Source organism: Mesoplodon mirus (genome assembly GCF_964341445.2).
Source record: "Mesoplodon mirus genome assembly, chromosome: 1".
Taxonomy (NCBI): domain Eukaryota; kingdom Metazoa; phylum Chordata; class Mammalia; order Artiodactyla; family Ziphiidae; genus Mesoplodon; species Mesoplodon mirus.
In genome coordinates this window covers 7,308,232-7,320,647 of record NC_138976.1, presented here as the reverse complement: position 1 = coordinate 7,320,647, position 12,416 = coordinate 7,308,232, and the positions used below count along the sequence as shown (strand labels likewise).

The 12,416-nt window shown below is 56.1% G+C and overlaps 2 protein-coding genes across 6 annotated transcripts in view; both read right to left on the bottom strand.

Annotated features, from left to right (window-relative positions):
• Window positions 1–57: 57 nt before the first annotated feature.
• ZDHHC12 (zDHHC palmitoyltransferase 12) lies at window positions 58–3,277 on the bottom strand. Of its 3 annotated transcripts, none has more exons than XM_082629365.1 (5): window positions 3,070–3,277; window positions 1,480–1,616; window positions 1,038–1,115; window positions 683–871; window positions 58–508 (listed from the first exon to the last, which is right to left on the bottom strand). In XM_082629365.1, the coding sequence occupies exons 1-5, from the start codon at window positions 3,167–3,169 to the stop codon at window positions 221–223; spliced, it is 792 nt and encodes a 263-aa protein (XP_082485491.1). In that variant the 5' UTR covers window positions 3,170–3,277; the 3' UTR covers window positions 58–220. The 3 variants fall into 3 exon arrangements, with proteins under 3 accessions (XP_082485491.1, XP_082485489.1, XP_082485490.1); XM_082629363.1 differs by having other exon boundaries at window positions 705–871; window positions 3,070–3,258; XM_082629364.1 differs by having other exon boundaries at window positions 705–871; window positions 1,480–1,644; window positions 3,070–3,162.
• A 2,465-nt stretch (window positions 3,278–5,742) lies between these two features.
• Window positions 5,743–12,416, bottom strand: part of ZER1 (zyg-11 related cell cycle regulator) — a 29,313-nt gene continuing 22,639 nt past the window's right edge. For all 3 annotated transcript variants that reach the window (XM_082614633.1, XM_082614632.1, XM_082614631.1), the window contains 5 exons: window positions 12,273–12,388; window positions 11,737–11,925; window positions 10,461–10,558; window positions 8,730–8,832; window positions 5,743–7,488 (listed from right to left, as the gene is read on the bottom strand). In XM_082614633.1, the coding sequence (XP_082470759.1) occupies window positions 7,431–7,488; window positions 8,730–8,832; window positions 10,461–10,558; window positions 11,737–11,925; window positions 12,273–12,388 (564 nt within the window). In that variant the 3' untranslated portion in view covers window positions 5,743–7,430. The remainder of the gene's footprint in view (window positions 7,489–8,729; window positions 8,833–10,460; window positions 10,559–11,736; window positions 11,926–12,272; window positions 12,389–12,416) is intronic.

Genomic DNA, 12,416 nt, shown 5'->3' with positions numbered 1-12,416 from the left:
GCCCGAGCCCCCCATGGGTCCTCTTCCTCCTCTTCTGCCTTTGAGGCAGGGTTCTGTCCTTCAGCTCCACTCTGAGGCCTAGGAAGAGTGGGCAACCGTGAGGAGGTCCAGGCCCTCAGAGGGCTGACGCCCCCGGGTGCAGCCCCTCTGGTTTTCAGGCACAAGATGGTGGCCCGGCCTCTAGCAACCCTAAACATCCTGGCTACTGCCTTCCTCCTCCTCAGCCCAGAGGGTCTCCCAGGATCCCGAGGGCCATCCACAGAAGAAGTGGGCCAGGTTGCGGGTCAGGCCGCGGTCGAAGGGGTTGCCGGGGCTCTGGCGGAGGTAGGCGATGCGGTGCGAGGAGATGAACTCCCAGGTGGTGGTGTTGCTGGCCACCAGGTAGAGGTGCGAGGCCAAGAGCAGGCTGGCCACTAGGGAGAAGAGCGACAGCAGCAGGAAGGTGGCAAACAGGAGCCCACTGGACCGCAGCCAGAGCCCCCAAGGCCGGAAGAAGCGGAGGCCAGACCTGCAGGGAAGGAGGGGGACAGGGACCCAGAGCTGGCGGGTGTGTGTGTGTGTGGCAGCTTTGCCCCAGGGACCCCAGGTGGGCCGGCCATTTGGGAGAGGGTCCGAGGCCCCTGAAGAGGGAGCCTGGCTCTCTCCACACCTGGCGGGTGCCTGCTGCCTGCCCCCCACACACCCAGGGCGCTGGGGGAACCCACCGTGCCAGGTACAGGCCCCACAGAAGCACCACCAGCTGCAGCGCCAGGTAGGCCACGAAGAGTGGGTGGTTGCGCTCCCCCACGCAGTTCCCCATCCAGGGGCAGTGGTGGTCGTATCGGCGGACACAGCGACGGCACTCACGGCAGTGATGGGCCCGCAGGGGTTGCTGTGGGCACACAGGGAGCCAGGCCTCAACACCGGCTCCCTTCTGGACCCAACGATGTGGGTGGGAGGCCAGGGCTGGCATCTGGGAGGCCTTCCTGGAGGAGGGATGAGGCCAAGGAGTCTCAGTCTTGCCCGACCCCTCCCACGGAGGTCCCTGTATCACCCACCAGCACCATGCAGTATCTGCAGCGCCGAAGAGGGATGGCCTGAGGAACCATGGCTGTCTGCTCTTCCTTGGCCTCCTCCTGAAAATGGGGGGGGCACAGTATGAGATGGGGTTCCCTTGGGAGGCAGAGGGCACAGGTGGGTAGCTCCCTTGGGGGCCAGCTTAACTCTGGGTGTGCACATTTGGGGATCCAGCCCCTGTGTAATGGAGGTGGTACAGTGGGGCAGAGTGCCCTGGACTGCGAGGCCGTGTGACCTTTGCCAGTTACTTCCCCTCTCTGGGTCTTGGCAATTTCCTCATTGTAGGATGGGGCTCTAGGTCTGGCAAGACGATTCCCTGGGGTTCCCTAGGAAAGCCCTCAGCACAGGGTATAGCATGAGATTATTAATGGGGCCTTGAGTTCCCTGTTGGGTGGGGAGGAGATGTCTGGGAGCCCTGGTTACCTGGGGCTGGGGCAGGACATTCACGTATCCCGGGTCCATGAGTGACACAGCCAGGTAAAGCAGCAAGGAGCCCAGTACCAAGAGCAGGAAGGTGAGGGGCAGGAGCAGCTCCCCCTGCTCTTCCCACTGCCGCAGCGCTGGAGAGGCCAGAGGGGGAGAGTGAGGCTGCGGTGACAGAATAGGAGGGTGCAGGTGAGGGGTGCAGCTGGAGGTGGGAAGTGTGTCCCTGGCGGAGGGAAGGCCTGGAGATGGAGTTTGATGAATGGTCAGGTGTGGCCACTGCATAGGGTGCAGGAGGGGAAAGTTCACGTTCAGCAAAAAAAAAAAAAAAAAAAAAGAAGCAGTTCATCTACACTCTCTCTGGAGCGCAATAGGGAACCATGGAAGGTTATAGGGTCAGATACGTTTCTGAAAGCCCTCTTACCGCTAGAGAAAAGATGGATCAGAGGGGAGGCTTATCTGGGACACGGAGCGGAGCGTGTTTTGGACAAGGGCACTGGCAGGAAGGGTGGAGAAGAGGGGATGGACAGGGGGGTAAGGAGGCTGATGGGGCCAGACTTGGCTGGATGTGGGGGAGAGGGAGGAGGGGTCTGGCTCTGAGATGTGGAGAGGCTGGCCAGGTCCAAGATGCCCAAGAGACAGAGGAGGGCAGGGTCGGCAGGCTGGCTGGGATGCTGCAGAGGGACAACAGGGGAGCCCAGGCCAGGAAGGGTCCAGCCCATGGAGGTGACTGAAGGATTTTGGGAGGCGGGGGGCTGAAAAGCGAGGGGCAGGAGACAGCCAGATAGCCGAGTGTGGCCAACTCTGGTGCCCCTTGACTGTAAAAGGGAGCGGAGAAGGAAGGGGGGTTGCACTGGGGAGGTTCTTTCTGATGGGGAGACTGAGCAGGTTTTTAGGCTAAGGGGCAGAGGCAGTGGAGGAGACTTGAGGTCCTGGGAGGAAAGTGAGAACGCCCCCGGTCCAGGGGTTTATGCTGGAGCAAGGAGGGATGAGGAGTGGGGGCTGTGATGGTGGTAGTGAGGGAGGGTGAAAACTTGTGCTGGAGGTGGCCACGGAGGTGGCCTGTGGTGGGTAAGGAGGGGGAAGGGTGGAAGGGGGTTGATGGGATGAATGAATGCTACCAGGGCGAGAATCAAGGATGAGGACGTGAGGGACAGGCTGCTCCCCTATGTGGTGTTCTCTTGCCTGAGGCTGGGGAGCCTGGACTTGGGCAGCTAGTGGCCACAGGGCTGGGCGGGATGCCAGTCCTTCATCTAGTTGATCCTCGGAATCTTGGGAGTCAATTCCTGGGAAGGGTCGGGCGGGTCCCAGGATCAGGGGAGATGGGGGCTCGAGTCGGTCGTCGGATCTGGTGGGCACCGGGTGGGTCCTGGGACAGGGTATCTGGCGGGGACCAGGAAGATTCTGGAATTAATTAGGGATCAGCTGGGTATTAGGCAGAAAGCAGGTGGCTCTTGGAATGAGAGATGGGGAGGAGACTGGGTGAATCCCAGGATCTCTTGGGCTTCGGCAAGGGACTCAGTGAGACCCAAACATCTAGGGAATCACGCGGGATCGGGAGGGTCCAGGGTCGCGCGGGGTCCGGCTCACCGGTATCATGCAGGAAGAGCACCAGCGTGATCCCCCAGGTCAGCACGGTGTGCCCGGTCCGCACCAGGACCCCAGGACTGAGGAGCGCCCACGGCGCCATGGCCTCTGCCCGGGGCCCCACCCGGAAGAAGCGCTCAGAGGGGCGGGCCCTCCGAGGGAGAGGGCCCACCGCCACCCGGGGATTGGAGGAGACAGGCTGTGGGCGGGGCCGAATTGGCTCACGGAGACTGCCTATTGGACGGCAGCTGCGGCCGAGTAGGCCCTCGAGCCCACAGGTGCCTGAAGAGGCTGAGGGCGGGGCCGGCGCGCGCGCAGCCGGTAACTCCCCCAACCCCACCCGCCACCAGCCAGGTAACTTTCGAAAGCCGGGGAGCCGTCGGGAGCTTCCACCCAGCCCCACTGGGGTTCCACCACCAGCCCCAGGGCCACAGCCTCACGCATACGTACAGCTTCCTGGACGCTTCAAAGATCCAGGTGTTGTGACTTCAGGTTGCAGAATTGTGCGCGGTTCGGAGATGTGATGACTGAGGCCTCGAGAGGGGCAGGACTCGCCCAAGGTTGCTCCGTGGTGATACCCTTACCTCCTTCTATTCATTTTCAGATATTGCAGATGGGATGAGAGCAGAGTGGAGGTACGTGGTGCAGATTCTGGCTATGAGGGGCCCAACTTGGGTCAGAGTCAGAAATCCCAGCACTGCCTCTTCCTACCTGTATGAGTTCGGGCAAGTTACTGAACCACTGCGAGCTCTGTTTTCTGTCTATGTAATGGAGATGATAACAGTACCCCCCTGCTGAGGTGGTTGGAGGACTGAATAATGGAAATAGAGTGTCTAGCACAGGACTGTGCTGTCTCCCCAGCTCTAAGCCAGCACCTACACCCTTCAGCCTTGCCCAACCCAGGGCTTCAGGCCAGGGAAGTCCCAGGGCAGCTTTGATTTGTACAGAGGTGACTGGGTATTTTAAAGGGAGAATGAGGGAGTTGAGATGGGGAAGGGCAGGGGCTTGAAGAGACTCAGAGCAGTGAAAAATTACAAACAGTGGGTCAGGGTAAATGCTGATGAGGCCAGCTGTGTCTGCTATCTGGCAATAATTGAAGTTCAGCTTCTATCCTCCCACAGAGACTGGGAGACAGAGGCCTGATCCTTCCTGATGATTACATTTTAAAGGGATGGCTATCAGGTCCTTGAGAAAGACACTCCTGAGTTGTAGGAGGTACAAATACACCTCAGAGGGACAGAGAAAGCATTCACAATTGTAAGCCCTTTTTAGTAAATGCTCTAAGAAAGGGTGGTCAGGGGCCTGTGATCAGGTGTTGGTTAAAAACAGTAAATTCTTTTGGCAGCCTGGAGCTTTCTCAGGCAGGCACTTTAAGGGGGGACTAGGGTCATCCTAGGGATGTGACCTTGAGCTGTTAGAAGCTATGTTAGTGTTTAAGTCTTTTAATGTCAGAGGTGGGAGTGAACGAAATCACTTGCGCTGAAGTCTGTAGTTTTTTGGGGTTTTTTTTGCGGTACGCGGGCCTCTCACAGTTGTGGCCTCTCCCGTTGCGGAGCACAGGCTCTGGACGCGCAGGCTCAGCAGCCATGGCTCACGGGCCCAGCCGCTCCGCGGCATGTGGGATCCTCCCGGACCGGGGCATGAACCCGTGTCCCCTGCATTGGCAGGCGGACTCTCAACCACTGCGCCACCAGGGAAGCCCTGAAGTCTGTAGTTTTTATAGGCCAAGGTTGAGGCCTAGCGGAGAAGAGGGCTTGGAGCCTGGCTACAGTTTGGTCTAGGAGAGGACCTTTGTCACTGGGCACTGGGGACACACCACCTGGCACGTTTGGGAATGGTTCCATTTGATCTGGGACCAGCACCTAGACTGTTCTTCGGGGAACAGCTCTCCCTCATTGGTTGCAGCCTCAGTAGTACTTCAGGGGCACGGAAGTCACTGCTGATAGTTACACTAGGACAACGAGTGTAAACCAGGACCATCCTGGGCCAAAGCTGAGTCATCTCAGGATTTGGCCCCGGCTCCTTCATCCCCTCCTGCTGGCGCCCTCGCCCTCCGCTCTGCTGCAGCCACGTGGGCTGCTTCGTGGTTCTCCCTGCGAGGTCTTCTCTTGGCAGGGCCCTCTGCCTAGGACACCTTTTCCCTGGACCCCTACAGCCAGGCCTGGCAGCCCGGTCTTTCTGCTGGATTCAGCTCGCATGTCTCCGCTTGTGAGACGCCTCCCCTGCCCAGGATACCACGCTGTCCCTTATCTGCACGTATGCTCTTCCCTCTCCCTAAAGGGCTGTGGCCCAGCTAACTCCAGTCTGCCCTGCACACTCCCACCGGCCCACAGGAGGGGCCTGCTCTGTGCTCCCTTCTCCCTGCTCCTCACACACTGGGTCCTAATCTCGTATTTAACATCTGTCTCTACCATCAGACAGCCATTCTGGGTGGGGGCCCTGTTGGTCTGTTGCCAGCTGTACCCTCAGTGTCTGGGCACAGGGGTGTGGAGAGACTGCAGAGGAAAAACAGGTGCTCCACCCCGATCTGCCACCTGTCCCCAGTCTGCAGTTGACCTTGACCCTCTGGGCTGGGCACACAAACTGACCCAACGCACCCTCACTCAAGGCCCACTGCCTGAGCCAGCCCAGGGCCCTCTCCAGACCTCATCCCTTCCACAAAAAAAGACACTGCTCCACTTTGCACAAAAATGTATTTCTGTGACATCCCGAAGTACAGACATTTACCCAGGCCCCAGGTGGTAAAGCAATGCAATGTGAGCTCTGCCCGGGGCCTGGCTCAGGCCACGTGAGCATGGAAGGGAGGGGCAGATGTGGGCCATCTGCTAAGCTGAGGGACACAGGGCAGCTGGCCCTTCCCATGGCTGGGAGGGAAAGACCCCAGAGGAGAAAGGCCAGGTGCCTCTCCCCTGGGCTGCTCATCCAGACTGCTCTGTCTGCAGGCAGAAACACCAGGAGAATCCAAAAACAGGCCCAGGGAAGGAGGAGGAAAGAAAAGCCACCCTCCAAGGGCTACCTGCAGAGTCAGCTCTGTTCCCCAGCCCCTCGTTCCAGAGGGGCCTCCTCACCGCCGTCTGTGCCATGAGAAGCAATTCGGAGTGACATCAAGGGAGGACCACAAGATATTTCAAGATAAGTTTGTGTCTCACACTTCTCTGAAACACAGCACGGAGGTTTCCGAGGGAAAGCCTGGGGTCAGAATGGGAGGGGCGCGGGAAGGGCCCCGGAGGGCTGGGCAGGGCCTCTGCAGGACGTGCCAAATGCTGGTCTGGAGGTGTCTGCCTGTTGCCACCCGGAAAGGCTGGCTTGGGGACCTCCTGCCTGTGAGAGAGGTGTGGGGTCCTCTGGGCAGCGGGGCAGGCAGGGGCGAGTGAGGCAGGCTCAGTTCTGCTGGTGGGGTGCCTGGGCACCGTGGGTGCTGCGGGCAGATGAGGGGTAGGGGGTGAGGGGGGAAAAGCCCCTGGCCCCAGGAGGTGCTGGCTTCCAGGGTTGGGAGCAGGTTCTGGATATGTTTGGCAGAAGGGGCAGTGGAATCTGCCCGAATTCTGACCAGCCCTGGGCTGGGGCCTTCGACAGCCTGGGACCTGGTGGGAGACTAGGAGGCAGCCTCCATAGCAGCGTGGCCTCAGGCAGGCCTGGCCAGAGGGCAGCAGAGCCGCTGTGAGCTCCACTCCTCCACGGCCCTCTGGGGCTGGGACTGCCTGGACCTAGGCAGGTACGACTTACTTGCTCGCCCCAGAGGCCCACAGCCGGGAGCACCAAGGCATTTGGGAGACCCAGTGGGGTTAGTTGTAATCTCCAAACCCCATCAGCTGCACCCAGGAACCTAGAGGGCGTTCCCAGGCTTTGGTGGCTGGGTTAGGGTCTTGGAGTGGGCTATCAAAAGCCCATTGCCTCTCCTAACAGGAAGGGAGGCCAAGGTCAGAGATTACAGGGCGAGGGCTGGACACTCACAATGTTAGAGGCATTTAGTCTGGCAGGGGTAGGAGTGAGTGTGGCAGCGATGAAGGCTTTGAGTTGGGGCTTGAGAATGGCCAAGGAAGCTGCGAGGACTCAGGGAGTGTTTCTTTTGTTTTTGTACAGAAATCATACACACAAAACTTCACACTTCCTAACCAAAAAAAAATAACATATATATATATATATTATATATATATATATACATATACATATATATATATATAAAATATATATATATATATCTCACTAATGTTAAGGAAAAGCGTCGGTTGTGCAAAAGTCCCCCTGTGTCCCTTCATCCAGTGGGAGGCTCCCCGGGTGGGGATCTGCCAGCTGGGCTGCTTGAGAGCGCTTCCTCCCGGCCTTGTGGTCCAGAGCAGTGGTGGCCATGGGGGCGGAGGCCTCTATCTGGACGTGTCCATGTTCTCCTCTTTAAAGTTACTGCAGTGCTCAATCACCTTGCTGGAGACAATGGGAGAAAGAGGATTGGAGGGTGGGCCCAGCCCCTCCCAGCTGATCAGGCTGCTGGATTTGTTAGCCAACGTTAACCATGATGCTGACACTGAATGAGATGAAGTGTACAAAGTGGCGGGCAGAGTGGCCAGCATGTGCGGGGTACCCAGGAAATGGTACTTGTGGCCACGAATACCATCAGCCCCACGTGCTCCCCTCCTACTTCCCCAGGCCCCCTTTCCCACCTCTCAGTGCCTGGGCATCTATGGTTAGGGGCTTCCCTGAATCAGCTCAGGCCTGACCTCCAAAACCTTCTGGTCCTTTTTTTTTGTGTGTGCGGTACGCGGGCCTCTCACTTTTGTGGCCTCTCCCGTTGCGGAGCACAGGCTCCGGACGCGCAGGCTCAGCGGCCATGGCTCACGGGCTCAGCCGCTCTGCGGCATGTGGGATCTTCCCAGACCGGGGCACGAACCCGTGTCCCCTGCATCGGCAGGCGGACTCTCAACCACTGGGCCACCCGGGAAGCCCAAGCACTGCCTTTTGCCGACAATAACTGCAGAAACAGCCAGTGAGTAGTTGTCTGGGGAGCCTCTGAGCTCCAGGCCCCTCCCCCATGATACTCTTTATTCTGCGCTGTGTTTAGAACTGGGGTAAACGTAACTGTTCTCAATGCATCCTGGAGAAAGCAAGGTCGTTACTGCTGATTGTGACACGTAGCCTCTCTGAGGGTCTCTCTTGTGCACTGATGGGTGTGAGATCCCGGTAGGTGGTATTTTAGACCCGGTAGTGAAAACGACACAGCAGCGGAAGGCCTTGATGGCTCTGCCGTGTCCGGGACCTTCACATTCAGAAACTCATATGCATTCTGCCTGATCCCTAGAATGTATTTTACCATACTGTGTCCTCTCTTTAGTTGGAATGTCTTTGGCCAAAAATAATGACAAGTTCTGACCTGACTTGCTAACGCCCAGGGATGAGAGGATGGGATTTTCTGGGAATAAAAGAAAATAAAGCTTACAAATGAGGGCAATGATGCTCCATTCAGAGCTTGATCATCCAGTTTCCGGCCACACTGTGGCCAAAATGACACTCAGGGAGGCCCCAGCTGGACGTCAGTACGCTGTCCACCTCCTCACTCAGCTCCGAGTTGCCCCTGGGAATTTCAGCCATTCCTAACCACGAGAGGGCCTGGCTGTGTCCCTCGCTCCCCCAAGTCTAGGCTCCAAGCAGAAACACTGCCAGTCTCTCACCGGGCCATTTCCTTGGTCTCCTGCCGCGCGGTTGCCATCTTTATCATGTCCCTCAGGAGGGGCATCCCACCTTCTTTGATCAGCAGGGGGCAGTACTTGTCCGCTGTGGATAGGGACAGACAGCAGGTGATCAGGGTGGGATTTCTATCAGCCTGTTGCCCAGAAACCCACCCTTGCTGTAAGAACTGCTCTCCCAGAAGGCGGGATGAAGACTTGGCCCTGAGTGAGGGCACTGCTGCAACCGGCCATGAGCCATGTTTGCCCAGCCCTGGGGCCCAAGTTCCTGAGGCCACCTGGGGGAAGCAAGGGGTGAACCCCTTGGAAAAGGCTCTTCCCTTCTTTGCCTCACAGTGGCATTCCCCACCCCCCCAAATGTCACCCAAACCAGCACCTTCTACTCTCTGAGAAGTTTTTGTAAAAATAGAGCTTCCTAAGCACTGCCCTTGGGTATCCTGATTCAACAGATCCAGGAACCTGTTTATTTGTACTTTTAACAAAATATTTCCAGCCAGGATGGAACCACCAGGCCTACCTATTGGGTGGCTTCATGGTTCACTCCAACAAAGAACATTCTAGGGCTTAGTATCCAGGGCTATACACTCCACGGAGAACACGGGCATTTCAATGGCCCTCCAGCAGCTCTATGTCGTAGGAGCTATTTTTATCATCTCCATTTAATGATGAAAGAGCTGAGCTTCAGAGAGATGAAGTAATCCACTCAAAGTCACTCTAGAATCTTGTCTGAGGGAGTCCGGGCTCAGGGCTCTTCCTCTGTGCTACACTGCCTCTTTGAGATAAGGTGCTACTTTTTAGGAAGACTAACTTCAAGGAATATTAAAAAATTGGCATATGCTTACTGAACAGCTGGGATATGCCAAAGCACTCTTCCAAACACTTTACATGTCTTATTTCACAGCAATCCTATGCGGAAAGTACTATTACTATCCCATTTTAAAGATGAGGCAAATGAGGCATGGAGAGGTTGAGAAACCTGCTCAAAGTAACACAGGCAGTCTTCCCCCAGGGCCTGCACTCTTATTCACTCTGCCAGTAGCAGGTCTGAGCAGTATCCAGGCACCAGGGCTCAGCACTTTCTGCTGGTTCTCTTTTCACATCAATCTTATGAGGTGTTATTATCCCCATTTTACAGAGGAGAAAACTGAGGCCCAGAGAAGTTAAATAACCTGCATGAGATCACATAACCAGTAAAGGAGAGAACTAGGGGTCAAACCTGGTCTGCAGTCAAAGGCTCTTGGTGCTGCACCCTCTTTTTCCTCTCCCCCAAAGCCACTGCACAGAGGACAGTTCAGGCTCTTCTAAGAGAGGGTGGGAGTCTCTCTGAGGAAATGAGTGAGACTTGTTTTCAAGTTCTCTCCTGTTCTCTCGGACGTCTGTTTCCTCGGGGGTTAGTTCTTGGTTTGGGTTGGTCTTACCCTGCCTTACAGAAGGCATGGAGATTTTTGACTATTCACTTGTATGGAAGCAGGAAACATTAAGAAAGCTGTCTGGGATCTCTGGATGGGCCGGCTCATCTGCCAGGCCTGCTTCTGCCGATGAGGCAGGGGCCAGCCATTATGCTGGGCGTCCCACCAATGCCAGAAAGCGGAGGGCTGGGTGCTGAGACGCAGACACTGACACCAGCTCTCATAGTACTTGCACCTGGATTATCACCTCCCTGAGGGCAAATCTGCTTTCAGCCGATGAGTGAACAAAGGGTTAGTGGGTACTCACGGTAGACAGACACCAGGTTGTACAGGGCCCAGGTGGCCCAATGCTGGCTGACAGGTGAGATGCCCTGGGGAAGGAGGCGAAGAATTGGCTCAAATGACCTATAGGAAGAAAAATCAAGGTCACTTTTTTTTTTTTTTTTTTTTTTTTTTGTCGCCCCGTGCGGCTTAAGGGATCTCGGTTTCCTGACCAGGGACTGAAGCCAGGACATGGCAGTGAAAGCCTGGAGTCCTAACCACTAGGCCACCAGGGAACTCCCTCAAGATCACTTTTGATGCCGGGCTTTGTGGGGGGAGGTGCACTGTCTCTTGTTGGGGGTTTGTCCTCACTGAAGAGTCCTGTGGACAAATGATGGGCAGGCCAGTAGGATGGAGGGGACAGGGGGGCACCCGGCCCTTCAGGCTCCACAAAGAGAGCGCCCTGGTGAGAGAGATCATGAGCACGAGGGAGGGAGGAGGAACACAGATCAGGTGGTGCAGAAACTGGGGACCATGGCAGGGAGGAGAGCCCCAGCCTGGGAGGTGGGGGACGAAGGACCCTGGGAAGCAGAAGAGATTGACTACACTTCCCATAATGGCCTTCTACTACACGTCATCTGGAGTCATGGTCCAAAAGCCTGAAAAATGCATGTGCAACCTCCACCCCCTCCCCGGGCCAGTGATTCCACTTCAGCTCTCCTCTGAAATGCCAGTAATTGGAGTGTCGGCAAAGCCACGAGCATGAGCCTGTTCCTCCCAACGTGGGTTTTCAACTTCAATGTCCATCAATACAAGATGGCCCAGGTGCACAGAGAAAGTGACTCAGTCATAAAACGATGAGGGAGACCCATAGCTGCGGCTGGAAATTCACTCATGATATAGCAAGACTTGATGCCAGCTGGACTGGAGGTAAATAAATCTGTGCACAGAAAACTGCTGGAAAGGGAGATGCCAGAATGTTAGGGGGGGATGCTCTTTCAGGGAATGAATGGTTTCCGTTTTGTTTCCTGTTGCGTGTCTGTATTTTCTCCTTTTTTTTTTTCCACAACTGGACATGTATCAAATGTTTGTAAACAACAGGCTTTGGGTACACACAGGTGTCGATGTGAGGAAACAGGCACCAAACTGTAGAGGTGAGGTGTGCGTGTTTACATGCTGGCTACGTGGACTACAGCTCGGTTAGTAACACCTGACACAGGACTAGGAGAAAGGCAAGTAGCTCTCACCAGACCTTGTTGGGAAGGCGCATCCCGTCCTAGCACTTACCCCACATCCACGTCCCACGCCTCCCCACTCCGCACCTGTAATTGATATTTCTCCGTGAGTTGATGTCCCAGCTCTGGATGGCTGCCCACATGCGCTCCTCCACCTCCTCCCGCTGGGGTTCACAGATGCCCCAGGCCTCAGGGCCATCAAACATGATGTGGGAGAGGACGCCACAGGCATTGTAGGAAACCTCAATCCCATCGGCCTTGCTCTCCAGCAGGTTGCTGCCAAGAAGAGAGAAGAATGGAGTCCTGATCCCCAAGTCCCTCTTCAGATACCAGCTGCTGGACCCCAACTAAAAGACCAGATGCCAGAGGTACTATTGATTTCTTTATCACTTATCATCCGTACCCAGATGCCTTCTAAAGGGGATATAAGGTTGCTTAAGGTAAGATACAGCTACAACAGGACCATTTATGGAGGGTTGAAAGAATAAGAAACTGCATCATAGAGTGAAGGCGGCATTCCTAACAGAAATCTAGGCTAACAGCAGTTGCTGCAACTGAGTACTGACTAGAGCTCTGAGCATCCTGGCAGCCAAGGCAAAAAGGAAAAGAAGAGAAGTACCAACCTGAAGACACTGATGAACTGGGAAGTCATTAGCTGGGGCCGTAGCTCCTTCACCTCTGCCACATTCCCCAAGAGTCCTAGCATATTCCGATGCAGCTCCTGCTTCTCTGGGAACTCCTGGCAAAATGAGAGCCATTGGGGGTCA